Source organism: Crocodylus porosus, unplaced genomic scaffold, assembly GCF_001723895.1.
Source record: "Crocodylus porosus isolate Cpor-Errol unplaced genomic scaffold, CroPor_comp1, whole genome shotgun sequence".
Lineage (NCBI taxonomy): Eukaryota > Metazoa > Chordata > Crocodylia > Crocodylidae > Crocodylus > Crocodylus porosus.
In genome coordinates, this window is record NW_017728921.1 from 2,183,066 (window position 1) to 2,199,491 (window position 16,426).

At 48.0% G+C, this 16,426-nt stretch overlaps 1 protein-coding gene across 1 annotated transcript in view; it reads left to right on the forward strand.

Moving 5' to 3' along the window:
* P2RX7 (purinergic receptor P2X 7) overlaps positions 1 to 15,879 on the forward strand; it is a gene marked incomplete at its 5' end in the record, with an annotated part of 18,723 nt that extends 2,844 nt beyond the window's left edge. The window contains 10 exons of the mRNA XM_019538708.1: positions 3,431 to 3,503; positions 4,924 to 5,020; positions 6,580 to 6,660; positions 7,179 to 7,308; positions 8,416 to 8,546; positions 11,791 to 11,884; positions 12,103 to 12,168; positions 12,259 to 12,372; positions 12,743 to 12,841; positions 13,634 to 15,879. Of these exons, the coding sequence (XP_019394253.1) occupies positions 3,431 to 3,503; positions 4,924 to 5,020; positions 6,580 to 6,660; positions 7,179 to 7,308; positions 8,416 to 8,546; positions 11,791 to 11,884; positions 12,103 to 12,168; positions 12,259 to 12,372; positions 12,743 to 12,841; positions 13,634 to 14,113 (1,365 nt within the window). The remainder of the gene's footprint in view (positions 1 to 3,430; positions 3,504 to 4,923; positions 5,021 to 6,579; positions 6,661 to 7,178; positions 7,309 to 8,415; positions 8,547 to 11,790; positions 11,885 to 12,102; positions 12,169 to 12,258; positions 12,373 to 12,742; positions 12,842 to 13,633) is intronic.
* Between the last annotated feature and the right edge of the window lie 547 nt (positions 15,880 to 16,426).

Here is a 16,426-nt window from a genome sequence, read left to right on the forward strand (position 1 = left end):
CACTTGTCAGGGTTGAAACCCATCCTGTTCTCATCCACCCACCCCTGTAACCTGTCTAGGTCTGATTGCAGCCTATTCCTCCCTTCTAGCGTGCCCGCATCCCCCCACATCTTAGTGTCGTCAGCAAATTTGAGCAGGTGCTTGTTACTCCCACGTCCAAGTCACTGATGAAGATGTTGAACAGTGCGGGCCTGAGGACCGAGCCCTGGGGGACCCCACTGCCCACATCCCTCCAGGTCAAATGTGACCCATCCGCCACCACTCTCTGGCTGCGGCCCTTGTCACGAGTGGGACCTGCGAGTGGCCGTGAACTCGCTAGCGCCCCCCTGCCATGTCAATTACGGTGATCCAGCACCCTCGTCTCGCCTGCCATGTCTTTGTTCTTATAAGTTCAGTAAGGGAGGCTGCCTACTCTCACCTTGACACTGCGCTGGTATTACCTCCGTTCCAAGTGGGGTGTTCCAACACCCCCAGCCTTATGGGCAACGCATGCCTCCTACCTCCCCTTTAGCACGCCCCATGCCTCGCAGCTGTTCCTGGACGTTTATTCTGTCCTGGCCCTCCGGCACCCTCTCTGGCACCCCTTGGGCTCGTCCTGCCCTGGTGCCCCTCTCTGGCACCCCCGGGCCTGTCACCCACCTGGCGCCCCTGGGGCTCGTCACGCCCCAACGCCAGTCTCCAATCTTCCCGAGGCTATCATGCTACCTGGGCCATCCTCCTAAACCTTTACTGGTCCCTCTAAAGTCCATTAATGGTGGATACCAGATTAGGCTCAGGCGGCTGGAGCCTTACCTGGCCTTTCTGACCCTACTGGGTTCTTGCCAACGTTATGAGTCCACTTAGGCTCAGGCGACCTGAGCCTTACCTGGCCTACCTGACCCCTCGGGGTCCTGTCAATACTTGATGTCAGCTTAGGCTCAGGCGACCAAAGCCTTACCTGGCCTTTTAGGCCCCTTGGGGTCCCCAGTACTGAGGAACCCCTCTAGGGTCCTTTTTAGTCTCCCCGTTACTGGGTTTCTAATAATCAGAAAATGCCCCACCTATTCCTGGGGCCTCTCTTGATACCCGCACCCGCTCCTGGGGCACCTCTCAACACACGCTCCTGCCCCTGGGGGCTTCCCTCGGTGCACTCACACTCTCCTAGGGTTCTTCCTAGTGTACTTGCCCACTCCCGGAGCTTCTCGCCCCCTCTAGGGCCTTTGCTGTGCGCCTCTCGTGCCCGTTGTTGCCCCCTCTAGGGCCTATGCCACGCCTCTCGCGCCTGTTGCCCCCTCTGGGGCCTATGCCGCCCTCACAGGCTGGGGTCTGCAACCCCACACACCGCGCCTCTCTAGCGCAAACAGCTGTGCCCCACGGGCACCCCTCACTGTGCCCCACTGGGCACTGGGAACCCCCAAGCCACTGGGGAGCCCCCGTGAGGCCTCCTCACACCTCTACACCCTCACCCGGTCCTCCAGTGTAACGATAACTGAATCCGGAGCCAAACAGCTATAACTCAAACAGCAGAAGCCTACCGGCTTGCAACCCAATCCTCAGCCCCCGAGCTTGTAAACCCAGCTCTGCTCAATGCTGGCTCTCACCCATACCTCTGTCCGGGTTCTCTCTCTCCCCTCGCATCATTGCAGCCGGTCAGACCGCCACCATCGACGCTGCTGCTCAGCGCTCCCGCTCCTGCGGCTGCCAGAGGGGAACTGCCCTCAGGCCCCGGCCTGGGCTGCTTATAAAGGGGCCCGGCCCTGCCCCCTTCCGGTCACCTGACCGGCTGGTTGCCACAGCAACCGGGAGCTGCGCTGCCCTGCTGACTGACAGCTCTCCTTCTATCCTCTAAGGCACAGGACACCTCAGTGCCCCTGTGACAGCCCTCCAGCCAGTTGGTGACACATCTGACTGTGTGGGTGTCTACGCCACAGCCCCCCAGTTTCTCAATGAGAACGGGGTGAGAGACAGTGTCGAAGGCCTTCCGAAAGTGCAGGAAGACGATGTCCACTGCTACCCCTGCGTCTGAGGATTTGGTGACCTGGTCGTAGAAGGCCACCAGGCTGGTCTGACATGACCTGCTGCTAATGAAGCCGTGTTGGTTGCCCCTGAGCATAATCTCTGCCCCGGCCCCTTGTGGACATGCACTAGGATAATTCTCTCAAAAAGCTTGCCCAAGATCAAGGTAAGACTAACTGGCCCATAGTTTCCTGGGTCCTCCTTCCTCCCTTTTTGAAGATGGTAACCACGTTGGCCCTCTTCCAGTCCTCTGGCACCACACCAGAGCACCACGAGCGCTCGTACAGCCGTGCCAGGGGTACCGCAACGACCTCGGCCAATTCCCTCAGCACTCGTGGGTGGAGATTGTCCAGACTGGCTGATTTCAATACATCCCAACCCTCCAGACACCCCCTGACTAGATCCTCCCTGACCCTTGGCCTGGGTGCGCTTCCCCTGGGCCTGAGGGGGGCCCGGTGGGGTGACCTGGTTCCTGCTCAGGAAAATGGAGGCAAAGAAGTCGTTAAATATGTTAGCTTTGTCGTCTGGTGTGACGACCAAATTTCCTAGCGTGTACTGCAGGGGCCCCACGTTACCCTTTTTTTTGCCCCCTATGTATTTAAAAAAGGACTTCTGGTTGTCCTTGATCCGGGTTGCTTGTCCCAGTCCCATCTGCACCTTGGCCTCCCTGACCCCCCTACATCCCCGAGCAACCGCAGTGTAGTCCTCCTGGAGGATGGCCCCTCCCTGCCATCGGGTGCACGCCTCCCTTTTAGCTAGGAGACGTTCCCAGATGCTTTTGGTGAGCCGTGGGGGCTTTTGCGCCCTCCTGCCCCCTTTGATCCATGTTGGGATTACCTCCCTTTGAGCTTGGAGGATCGGCTCCTTAAGGAGCAACCACTCTTCTTGGACACCTGGCTCCCCTCCCCTCCCCTCCGGGACCTCAGTGCTTCCCCAACTATTCTCCTTAGCTCATTGAAGTCCGCCCTCCTGAAATCCAGGACTGCTGCCTTGCTGCCGGCCTTTGCCACCTTGTGCTGGATGGTGAATCCCAGCAGGCGATGATCGCTGTCCCCCAGGTGGTCGAGCACCTGCAGCCCCCGCACCAGGTCATCGCCGGTGGCCAGCACCAGGTCCAACAAGGCATCTCCCCCGGTGGGGCTGTGCACCTCCTGGGTTCGATGGAGGTCCTGTATTTGGGCTAGGAACCTTTGTGAGTGGTCAGACCTGTCTGACTGCCCTTCCCAGCAGATGTCTGGAAAGTTCAGGTCACCCATGATGACCACGTCCTTTGACCTAACTACCTCCGTGAGCTGACTTAATTCCTGGTCTAGCTCTTCCCCTTGTGCTCATGTCTCTGTTGGCATGGAGAGGCAAACCAATTATATCAGTTTATTGTGGGGGGAGGGAGAAAATATTTATAAATAACTGTCTTTTATGTTGATTTTTTTTTCAGTACCCTATTGCCAAATATATCTGCTCTTCAAACAGGCAATGTGTACAAGGGCGTACAGATTCCCTGAGCAATGGTATGTGGGTCCCATATTCAGACTGGAACTCGTTTCTGGCTTCCCCCTTCTGCTGCACTGTTGATAGTCTCAGGCTGCACAAGACCTTGTTTCTACAGACAGAATGGTGGTGCAGCTCTGGTAAAATGCTAACGGGTACCTAACACATTATTGGCTTCATCATCAAAATAGGAGTACTTATGGGCATTGAATCAGCCTTACTGATACAATGCAGCATTGCTTTCAGCCTGGCAGAGGAACAATCATTTCAGGCATGTCTGTACCACTCTTGTTCAGCTGGGCAGCACTGTGCTATAGCTATGCGCACAACCCTCCAAAGAGGTGGTAGTTGGGTGCCTCAGGGCACCGCTGTGGGTGGGCTGATAGACACTGTCTTGCAGAACTATAGCACCACGTGAACACAGCTACATTAGATCTGGCTCAGGAGCCAGCATGTGCAAAATGGCATGGCATGTAACAGAAAAGTGCTGCCGGGGACAATAATGCTTGAAGAGTTTGCAACTGAAGAGCCAAACTGTTTTGAGATGGGGGGGAACTCTCATTGGGCAAGATGTGCACACACAGTTCCCAAAGATGTGACCAGGATATGCAAGGGTAAGGAAGGGGATGTGAAAGTATGGGTTTGGGAGCCAGAGATAAACAGAACAAGAAGAGAAGTGATGTGAAATCTGTATCTGCTCATTGACTATCCTTTGGAGAGCTCATTGGGTCTCCTTATCAAAAGGGGGTGCAGAGGAAGCAGGTAGAGGGAGCAGAGAAAGATGAAGTGGTGAAGCTGTCACGCGCCATTTAAAGAGAGCCCATGCTTGCAGTCTACTCCACGGTGCAACTTCCACTGAAATTGGTGACAGTTCTGAAGAGTGATCCAAGGACTGAGTTGTAATTAAATGCTGTAATGCCCAAGACACCTATCAAATGGTTGGCTAATTCTTAGGATTGGAGAGATGTCAGTGTCCTGCATCAGGCCTGATTAGCTAAGTGACATTGTCCAGATGGCACGATACTTCACTCTTCACTGGTTGAGTAAGTTGCCAAGCAATATCCTGCTGAAAGCATGATGGGAGTGAAGTTCTGCACCAAGTGGGTTATTCTTGCTCTATTATGCTCACAAAGTTGATTTAAGCCTTTGCTTTTCTGTTGCAGGAAGTTACTTTAATATTGTGCATGGACTAACAATACATGCAGCAGTGACATACATGGTCAAAGGGATGCCTTAATCACTGATTAGGTGTGGCAGAAGTCTTGAAAGCCCTTCCTATATCTATTTCACTGCAAGAGAGCTGCACGAATGGAAAGCTATATTCTGATTTAAGTTCCCCGACTGCAGCCAGTGATCTGTTAGTACTTTGAGACTGCCTTGTAAAGGGCAGACTCAAGCCTCACATGCCAATTCAACAACTCCTTTTCCCCTTCTGTACAGGAATTCAGACAGGAAAGTGTGTACAGTATAATGCAACTATTAAGACCTGTCAAGTCTCTGCGTGGTGCCCTGTGGAATCAGTAAAAAGTCCCCCAGTGTAAGTAAGAGGCGTATTGCCTGTTTATTTAGTAATTAAGGGTATGATCCTGCAAAGCAGTGAGAGCTGAGGTTTCTCAGCCCCTCCTAGTGGGCCACTGGAAATGCACCTTGTAAAACAGCAGTTTCGTTTCTAGCCCTTATTATTATTGTTAGAAATTATTGACAGTTATCTTTTAACATCTTCTCTTTCATAAAAGACAGGTCTATAAATCATTATTTTGGTAGCAGCATTTTGATGATTTATAAATATGTTACGGAAAAACACAATATGGGTCTCATTAGTAGTATAAGTGGGAAATTCTTTTAAATTCTGACTGTAACAGTGTCCCAGGGGAAGCAGTAAAATGCCCTAGTGTTGGTAATGTAAAATTTGACAAAACTCAAAAAATATACTGGAGAAAATAACTCTTCCTTGAGCCCAGAAGTAGACTATAAATGGGACATTTTAATTTAATTGTTTCCCCATCTCTAACTGCTTTGATTCCACAATTATAAAATATTGCAGATTCAAAAGTTCCACTTAAATGTGAAGTCACTCATCTGTATCAGAAAAAGTTAATTCATTAATTAATAAGATGACCACTCTACTTAAGATCTAAGGATATATTATTCCATTAGTCCCTGTTAACTAGCAGCATTTGACGTACGTACACAAGAAACTAGTTCAAACATCTGTTATATTAAACTTGACCTCACTGCTGGATATACAGGACAAATTCCCTGCATGTGAGAACTGGTGCAGCAACTTTGACTTAAATGGAGCTGTGCCAGTTTAAAGCACAATATAATTTTGTTCCTGTGAGCGGTTGGTCTGTTTCTTCAAGCCTGGAAGCAGGAATACGACAGGCAAAAATCTATCAGACTTTTTTTCAGGGTAAGCACAAAAGCATTGTTCAAAAAGGGTTCCTTTTTTCACCTGACCCAGGGTCTCCTGCAGAACCCACAGAGGCCTTTGTCCCTGTCCGTGTACCCCTGCTATAAAGCCTTCCACCACAACATACGATTTTTCCTACAGCTCGTCCTTCAGCTGAGCTCTTTTAGCTCTTATAGGAATTGCCTGACCCACCCTGCCCAATTCAAATTAAAGGTCATGGTCAAGGGTAATGCAATGTAAGGTGGCCCCTAAGTCTAGACTGGTCAAGGCATACCAGTTTCTGTAGGCAAAAATGCATAGAAGTGACCTGGCAGGCACCACTGGTTGCTGCTCCTGTATGGCAAGATTTGCTGTGGCAATCTACCCTTGTTATTAGAGTAGTATCTAGGCATCCCGATCAGAATCCAGTCCCATAATGTACGTGCCATACAAGCAAATGTGAGAAGATAATGCTTGCCCCAAAGACACAGTTGCAGTTAAGAAAGCCAGGTTTTCCATTCGCAGTCCCCCAAGACATCCAACTCCTGGGTCTACAACTCATTATTTTCAGTGTCATATTCCTCCTCCTGATAATTTTCCCAGTAATAGTAAAATAGTGTGGCATAAATGGAGCTATTTAACTCCAGGAAGATAGCTGTTTTAATAGCTTGCGTTACAAATTTATAAATATATTCTTCTCTTAGGCCTGCCCTTCTAAAGAGTGCTGAAAACTTCACGGTACTAATAAAGAACAACATCCACTTTCCAAAATTTAATTATACTGCGTAAGTAAAAACGTTACTTCATCACTTCTGGAGAAGCAATTCTCCCAAAAAGGATTACATAAAAATGGCTTGTCTAACTCAACAGATCTGTATATTCAGGGGTGAATGTACCTGGCAGATAAAATTATTTTTACTGTTTTTTACTATTGTTAATTCTTCCTAAGCCAACACAGTTTTAGGAGGGTGAGACTGACTCTATTTCCTCTCATGCATCAGCAACAGACTTGCTTGTAAATTCTCATGGATTTTGCCTCAGTAAAACCCCTGAAGGGTTAGGATCATAAGTATCATTTAGCACATAATACATATGAGTTGCAAAGTCTTGCTGGTGGTAATGCCCAATGAGTCAAGGAACCAGCTCAGCTCTCAGGCCCCTGTTGGTGTCTGTAGAGCTGGTAGCTATAAGAAAAGAAAGCCTCAATTTATTTGTAAATTGAGTGAACATAGCTGCATTTATAGATGCTTTTCAGAGAAGAACTTTAATTTACCCTTTCAAATATTTTTTTTGTTCTCTGCAGAAATAATATTTTACCAAAATTCAATATTACATGCACATTCAACAAGATTACTGCACCCACCTGTCCCATTTTCCGGCTGGGAGATATTCTCCAAGCAACAGGAGAGAATTTTTCAGACATGGCAGTTCAGGTTTGAAGCACTCTTTTGGTTTCATGATCACTGCTAGAATTCCTCTGCACTATTGCTCTTTTTATTTCCTCATTAATATATTGCATTACTTCTCATAACAGACGTGTTCCAGTTAGAGCTTGATCCAGCAAGGTTCAGAGTGCCCCCAAACTACCCCTGGAGTTAGTGAGACTTAAGAATGCTCAGTGTCTTCCAGGATTAGACCTACATTGATTGAACTGTAATTACCAATTTGTATTACCATAACACCCAGTTGTAGACCAGAACCTCATATAGCATTGAGCACTCTACAGCACAGAGTGACATGTTGTGTTCATTAATTAAACAGTCTTCCTAAGTCAAAGTCAAGCAGGGATTCCTACTTTTTCTCACTTCTGCTAAAGGGCACCCTCTCAGTAATGTCTTAGGGAGAAAGAACCTCCCAAAAGCTCATCTGGAAATAGTGCCTTATATCCTGGCCTGTGCTTTTCCACCAAGTCTTATTTTATGAATGTCCCAAGCAGAACACGTGTAGCAAACTAGCCAGCTGAGTCTCACAACCCATCTCTAAGGTTAGTATTTACAGAAGGGTGAAAGGGAGTTATAGAGAAATAAAGTGATTTGCACAGAACCAATAACCAAACCCCGTCTACTGGGTTCCAGTGTCCAGACAGGCTGCAAGTCCATCAAAACTTCAACATTCAGGTACAGATCTGCATTTGGGATTCCTGTCAGAGTTCATTCAAGTTTGAGCTGAGCTGTCTCTGGCTTAACTGAATCAAACCATGGTCAGAGAGGGTGAGCTAAGTCAAGATTTTGTTTTTAATTATAGGATGAGGAAAAAAAACCCACAAAAAACCAGGAAGATGCCTCCAGAACTAGGGTGAACTCTAGGTTCTAGCATGCAGGAATTTAGAGTCATGTACAAGCACCCTTGGCTTGATGTGGAAATGCATTTATACTTGCTCTACATCTGTGGGTGCGATCCTGCCACTGGAACACCCTCAGATCTCTTTTTACTTCACTAGGAGTTTGGGGCACAGAGCAATGGCAGAACGGGACCCTGCTCAGTCTTCTACATGTGTTCCTGAGCATGCTGTAGAGCTCATTTCCTTTTTCTGGCTGCAGGGTGGAATCATGGGTATCGAGATTAACTGGGACTGTAACCTGGACAAATGGTTCCACCACTGTAGTCCGAAGTACAGCTTTCGTCGTCTCGATGACAAAACCACCAAAGACTACCCTGGTTACAACTTCAGGTAAGAGACAGGCATTCACTGTCATACCTAGCCAGCAGCATGCTCTCTATCTTGGCTGTTTGAAAACTTTGCTGAAAAAAACCTCCAGTCCCCAGCAGTATGGTCAATTCAGACGATGAAGCATGGGCAGGCTGCTCGGAGGAAACCTGCAGACTGCCAGCTTGCACCGTGACTGGCCAGCACTGTGCTAATCAGCATGGACAAAGGAAAAAAAAGTCACGCACCCAATTTCCCTCTTCCTCCCTCCAAAAGAAAGGTTTAACATCAGAAAGATGCGTAATCTGAAAAAGTAGGGCAGGGAAGGTTAATGGGTAACAGGGAGTTTGATTAGATCCTAATAGAAAATTGGCCCAAAAGAGTCTGACAAAGCTAATTAGAAGCAGGGGGTGGAGGAGAGTTTGCAAAACATCCATCTAATTTCTCAGCTTTGGGTCTCAGTTATTTTCTAAGCATGTGTACAGTCTCCAAGGAGGAAGCTCCATTTTTTGTGCCAAAAATAACTCAGCCAGGGTTCTGTTCCAGCTAGGTTATGGGGCCAAATGTTATTCTTACTGAAACAGGCATAAATCTGAAATAATTCCACTGACTTCTCTGGACCCCCGCAAGGTTTGTGCTGGTGGAGGTGCAGCAGGTCCCAAGTGTCCCAGGGTCCTGTGGTCAGCCCTTGCCTGCCCTCGCTTGATGTGGCAGGCAAGAAACAACAGGGCATGTGGGACAGGCTTTGATGGTAACAACGATTGAGGAACAGTTCCTCAGTTCAGTCAAAATGGACAAACTTAGGTACCTTTCCCTGTGTTCGTATCACTGGGCCATCCCTGCTCAGGCTTGTATGTAGTCTGCAATTAGAGGACCCTGCCCATTCCCCAGCTTTGCAGGCTGGCTAGTCCCCAACATAACCCACCAGCCACAGGCCTGGCTAGGTCCAAAACAACCCACAAATAATGAACAGACTACATGCTTGCTCAGTGCTGGGGCTTCCCCTGCCCTCAGCCCTCCTGGGCCTATCCAGTTAAACAGTCTCAGGTCCAGTCACCACACAGCTCTATTCCAGGTGCTCCTTTCCCTGGCAGTGCCAGGGCCTGACTGGTCAGCTCTCCTCACTTTATGTATCCCCAGGGGCTGCCCCTTCCAGCCTGCAAGTGGCCCACCTTAAAGACGAGTGTCCCTTTTCCCACTCTGACCCTTGTACTCTCTCTCACTCTCTAGTAATGGAGTTAGGGTCTCCTGTTACAGAAGGGGAGAGCCAAACCTGGCTCCAAAAGTCTCTCTTTTCTTCTGAACGTGTGAAGCCATCAAGCAGACTGGAGAATTCCCTTGCATGGGGAAGCTTCACACATGTAAACACATTGACAGAGATGTGACTTGGGCAAGACAGGGTAGCACGACTGCAATGGTACAGCCATCTTCTCTACCTAGTGGAATCTAATGGCAATGGGTAAACTCAAAAAGCAGTAATCATTTGCCTTCCTGGGTAGGTTTGGGGATCCGTAGGTCTTTATGAGACGCATGGGTGCTTTCATCACAGTGGAGAGAGGGTGTGGGGGAGGATCTTAGGAGGAACGTGTAGCAGGATAAAACAGAGTTGTTTCCTGAGGCATGGACTGTGCGTGTTGTTCTGCGTGGGTTATCTCCTGGGCCTGGGCAGCCTGCTTCTTCCTGCTGCTCTACACCAATGTGGGACCCCATCGATTGAACAGGATCAGGACTTACTTCCAAGTGCAAAGTGTTCGAGGTGCAGCTGCTTCATCTGACCATCCATGAAGCTGTTATACATCCAGCTGGAGCACTATGCTGAAGGAACTTTCTGTGGCATTTTGAGCCAACGTTTCTTCATCATCCTCCAGAAATAGCAAGTAGCATGGGGAAGAACTGCTCAATCCAGAAGATGCTGGTACAGCCTCAAAATAGAATCGCACAGAGCTGCAGGCATCAGAGGCTTCGCCAAGCCCTGGCCAGTAAAACATGCGTCAGCCGTGGATTGTGGAAAATGAAAGAACATTTCACGTCTGCCCAGCAAGGAAAATTAAAGCCCATTATGCTGTGTATTGCTGAGTGACTCACTGCAAAGTAGATCCTAGTGAAAGGAAAGCTGATGAATACAAGAGGAGGGGGAAGGCAGATTACAAGCACTTCAGAGCTGTGCAGAATTCAGCTCACAAGAGCAATGCCTCGAGGTGGGAGCAAAAGCTGGCTGAGGCTGGTCTGTTAGGATTAAGGTGTTAAAGTACGTCTTGGAAAGCTTAAGGAAACTTTGTCTTTAGTCACTCTGAAGAGGAGTGTGAGTTCTTGGCACCCACCATGTCAGGAAGTTAAAGGCATGCAGCACCCTTCTGAATGGGGCTGAGGCTCCTGGGAAGAAACCACTCTCCTGCTTGGGCCTGTGCATAGGATGCCTGCCAGTGGATCTGGGAGTATCTGAAGTCCCAGGGCGATGGGTCTGGGAGGGAGGACGCTCATCAGCTGTAGTGCCCTACATGGTGTTTGCAACGATTGAGTTCTGCCTGCTCAATCAAGATGGTTTTCTGAATGATTGAGTCCTGCTTAATTGATAGGAGTTGGAACTGATTTGGCTGATTTGACCTGGAACATGAAATATATTATTAAAAAAATGCTCCCTGAAGTCCAGTGCTTGAACACTCAAGAGGTTTGGGGGCCTGACTTGGGCCAAGCCCAATGGTCCTGCCTCACATGTTGCTCAGTCTTAAGTTCACCCTGACATAAGGGTAGGCTGCCTTCTCCTGAGGGACAATTTAGGAGATTTGTTTCCAGTTTCCCTCAGGAAACTGGCCACATGGCCCACCCTATAGATACCCAGGGCATCTGTACAAGGCCCTGCACCTCTGTGCCTGCTCTGCCCCCAGCAGCCCCCACCTGGACTTCCTAACTTGGGGCCTGACAGGGCTCCCATTACCGGTACCTGCTCTCGGGTACCACTCTTGGCAGAGGATCTATAGCACGAACCAGCAGTAGGAGTTGCAGGGAGATAACAGACCCCAGGCTTGTACTATCTCTCTTCTGGGAACTCCCTTATCCTGAGCTGATTCCCTCCCCTTCTAGTGATCCCAGACTCCTGCTACCTTCCCTGGGATCCCTTTCGAGCACAGCCTCCCTTGCAGGGAGCTATTCCCCATCTCTCTACCCTGCCTGGGCTTTGGTGCCAGATCTGCCCAGAGTGCCAGGCTGGCAGAAGACCCACCGCAGGGCTTCCCTCAAACTGCCCAGATGTTCACTTGTTGTTTTTCAGGTTTGCAAAGTACTTCAAGGATGCCACCGGCAAGGAGGAGCGGACGCTAATCAAGGCCTATGGAATACGGTTTGACATCCTCGTCTTTGGCACAGTAAATGCTGTTCTTCTGATTCCCCCCAAATCCATAGGGTGCTGTGCTGTCACACCTAGAATATTCTCTGAAATGTTGGACTTGCTCAGGTGTATTGTGTTACAGAGACAGGGAAACGCTGTCAAGTTGTGTGTTAGGCCTTGCTTTGCCCAGAGAGCAGTGTGAAGGGAATGGTCCTCACTGGCGACATCTAATCACTCACTTCTGTTTTGCACCAGGCTGGAAAATTTGACTTAATTGAGCTGGTGGTGTACATTGGGTCGACCCTCTCCTACTTCGGCTTGGTAAGAGATTTATTTCCTGTGCTTATGGAAATGACTCTGAGGACGTCTCATTAAGAAAATTGAATCATGGCTCGTTTTTGTTTGCACCAGGCTGTGTTCATCATCGATTTTCTTACTACTTCAACCATTTTTCCCTGCTGCAAATCACCTGTCAAAGAATATTACTACAGGAAGAAGTATGAGACTGTGCCAGGACCAAAAGCGGTAAGGAATGCAATCAGCTGCTTAAGTGGCACATTCAAATTCACACTCTCCCTCTCAGTATTCATGCTGCACCTCCTCTGTGGCACAAGCTGAGCCTCTAGGCCAGGGTTTTGTAAGGAGTCTGAGAGAGCTGAGTGCCTTCATCTCAGCCATAAAACTGCATCACCTCACTCCTACCAGCATCTCTTCCTCCTCCCTCTGCTCCAGTTCCCTGTGCCTTCAGCGCCTGCTCGCTCTGCCCTGCCTTCCTCCATGTTCTCCTCTTGCCTGGAACAGCATCCCATTCAGCATGCACCTTCTGTGGGGCTTTTATCTGAGAAAACAGTGCAGGATCTGCCCCACCTGAGGATGCTCACTCTTCTTGTTACAGACGGTGATATACGTGTCATATGTTGATAAGCCACACGTGATTCTGGTAGACAAGCCACTGGACAAGAGTCTGCAGCATATTAAGGGTCAAGCTCTTGAGGTAAGAACAAGCATCTGCGTTTGTGGACTCGGTTCCAGAGTTTTGCTTCCCCGGCCTCTCCCCTGACACTACCAAGTTTTGGAAGGGCTGGGGCCAGGACCCTGCAAAACTCCAGAACTTAACTTTGTTCTGTAATCTGAAAATAAATGTATTTGAACAAAATTAAAAGATGCTGTTCCCATTTGGCAGACTCCCTTTGAAGATGTCCATTACAATGATTTGATCTATCCAATTTCAATTAGATAGGAGTTTGCAGTAAGGAAACCATCCACTATAATTGTTTTCCCTCATTAGTTCTCTCAAAGGAAGTCCAGGATTGTGAAAATTAACTTACTTGTTCAGTGCTAGAGATATGTGATCCAGAGATTAAAGAACACGGCCAGGGAACATGAACTGCAATTGCCTGTGCTGTGACTGTTACGTGGATAAAGGACTCCTGCCACCAGGGCTGTTGATCCAACACCTTTCACTGGGTATAAATTTATAAAGTGTATTTAAATGAATGTCCACATGGTATGTGTGTGAACCAGCCTGGGGGAACTTGGCCCCCCTTAGCTGCGGGTTTGTTCTGCATTCAGTTTTGAGGCAGGTAAGCCATCATTTTCCAGATCTGCCACTTGACTCGTCTTACATCTGTTTTGCTGTATTAAATATGAGGCTTAAGCGATGAGAATCCAATTTTGTAAAGTTAGAGTGATGTACTAATGACAGGTAAGTGCAGATACGGAAACTGCAAAAGAAAACACTACATTGTCCTTACCTCACTGATGATGGGTTTGTTTTGGATTTTAGTTGCAGATATACCCCGAGGAGTTTACTGATGCTACCAAGCACTCCAGTCAGGCCTCTGCCCTTCCAAAAGCCCAAGAGCTGCAACCTCTTCAAAGTAAAGGGCAAGAAGCTTCCTCCTCCCACAAGCTCCCGTCTTGGTGCTGCTGTGGGAAATGCCAGCAAACAGAGGCATTATGGGAACAGCTCTGCTGCCGAAGAAAAGATGGGACATGCATTACAGCCTCTGCTTTGTTTGAACAGCTTGTTCTTTCCAGATCCACACTGGAGTTTACCCTGCTCTACAAAGAGCCCTTGTTGGACTTGAATACTGAGACCCTCAATAACCAGCTCCGTCACTGTGCTTACAAACAGTATATTCACTGGCGTTTTGGCTCTGCAGAGTTGGCAGGCCGAGCTCTAATCCCGAGTTGCTGCAGGTGGAAGATCAGGGAAGCATATCCCAGTGAAGATGGCAAATATTCTGGTTTCAAAAAGAGATGAGGAGCTTACCTTTCCTAAGCCTCTGATGCAGCTCTAGCCCTGCTATGCAGCTTGTTTTACACAATTAAGCCTCCTTTTCTATTACAAAGCATTTTCCAACTGAAATTTGTTTACTTATACTTCACTGCTGCATGAATCAATTCTCTACCCAGTGGCATCTGTGAGGCAGTACTGTTATCTGCTGCTTAGCGCAGGAGTCTTGGGTTCAGTCCCTCACTCAGCAGACTTGGACAAAGAATGGAGGCCATCACTTGCAGATGTGACCTCAGGTGTTGGGTGCCCAATGTGGCAGAGATTTAGAGCAATGGGCATGGTAAGGGAAGTCAAAAGGTACTCCGCATCTTTAGAAATCAGACTGCACCAATAGTAATCTCAAGATGGGAGCTGAACTGAAGCCAAAAACAGATGGCACTTGAAATCTGACCCTTCTTTCTCCCTCTGGATCACGGGAGTAATTTTTACCTACCTTAAGAAAGGGGTCTGGAGCCTTGGAGGAAAGATGCTATAAAACGGAGAGTCGTTCATGTCATTGGTCTGCTCAGACTCAGACACTTTATCAGTCTTTTGTCACACAAGTAGTGTGAGAGAAACAACTGACTGGATTGGGCCCCTGAATATGTATTTTCTGGAGAAAGCTGTGCCACAACTCTGCTACCTCAGGCTTGTTCAGTTTTGCAGTTGGCCCAAGGCTCTGTCATTCCTCAGCTGCCTTTGCACACAGAACTTACGGTGGCAGACAAGCCACCCCCACAAGCTGCCAGAGTACATACGTGTCCACTTGCTTCTGGTAGCTTCGCATGGCTCTGCTATAAAGCTTTGGGAGGCCACCAGCTGCTGGTGGACCATGGCCAGGGCTGTCTCCAGTTCTGCCGGCAAAACTCTGTAGTATGAACTAGGCTGAAGATGCTACCAGAGAAATTAGCTCCCTCTGGGTGAGGTTACTAACACAGACAGTGCACTTTTAACCATACGGTTATCTCAGTGGTGCCCCATTAAGCATGAACTCAGGAATTGCAATGAATAACATTTTTCCTGCTTTCTTACCTTACTGACAGACAGAAATCTGCGCTCATTTAAACCGATGCTTCACTCACTGATCTTGTCCTGATGGTATCTGTTTAGCTGACTGCAGACTTTGGCCTCAGATTTGCTCTGACTTCAGTCCAGACTCGGGGATTGGCACTGGCTTCATTGCTAGCCTGCAGTCTCAGGAGTGTGGAGAGCTCTGAGACTGTAGATAAAGGGCAAATACAGGCTCATGGTCCTGTGGGTTTTGTGTTATTTTTCCTTTCATTCTGATCCACCCCTTGTAACTTCTCGTAGAAATGAGGCAAGAGGGATAATAAATTAGTCTAGACTAGGCTTATGTCAGCTCTGCATTATTATACTTGTGCAACTCAATAGCTTCTGCTCTTAATTGTCTATAGGTATTTTAGAACAGGTTGCTGGAAAAATATTCCAGCTCTAATTGTATTTCCAGTGGCAGCATATACTAAATTGCATTGACATTCATGCAACAGCATCTCATTATATATATTGATTGGGACTGGATTCCTGAAGTCACTAACAGTCTTCCTACACTAATACATACGTTGGTTAACACACTTTCTTTGCTTTTGGATCTGTCCTACTGATGCCAGCATCAGAAACTGGAGGCTTGTTTGAGATGGGCATTTCAGGTCTTGTTTGATGCATGATTTATGTTATTCTGCAACCCTTTTATCCTCCTGGTAAGTTTTGAGTCATAATAAAGAGTGTTTAATGTACTTGTGGCGGAGTAAGTCTGTCCTTTAGTGGTTACACAACAGTATCAATACTGAATTCCCACAACCAACCTACCAGTTCCATTTGCTTATTCTCCTTGTTATGATTATTATGACTATCTGTGTTTCCAAAAGCCCGTCATGGTATCTGGGCAGCCAAATATTAGTAGAAATATGAGCTCTCTGTCACCTTCCTTGGTGACTTGAGACTTCATTCGTATGGCACGCCTGATTGTGCTGTCAGAGGAAGAAAAGGTGCAGTAAAGGATGCGACTGGTGGGAGGAGATAAATAGTGGGTCTGGGACCTCAAGGGCCCCATTCTGTCCACGTAGTACACAGGGGCAACACTGGGGCTCTGCTATGATTGTGTCAGCTGGTCTAAATTCTGGTCTTGCCCCCTCCTAAAACCCACTGGCTGCAGTAGAGGAGCAGTGGTGTAACTGTGCGGAGAATCTGGTCCCAAAAAGTTTCAGACATGCAAACTGACTTTTTTGTGGAAGTCCATTGCAATTTCCTCCCAACACTTGAGACATTTGTGCCACAAGCCAT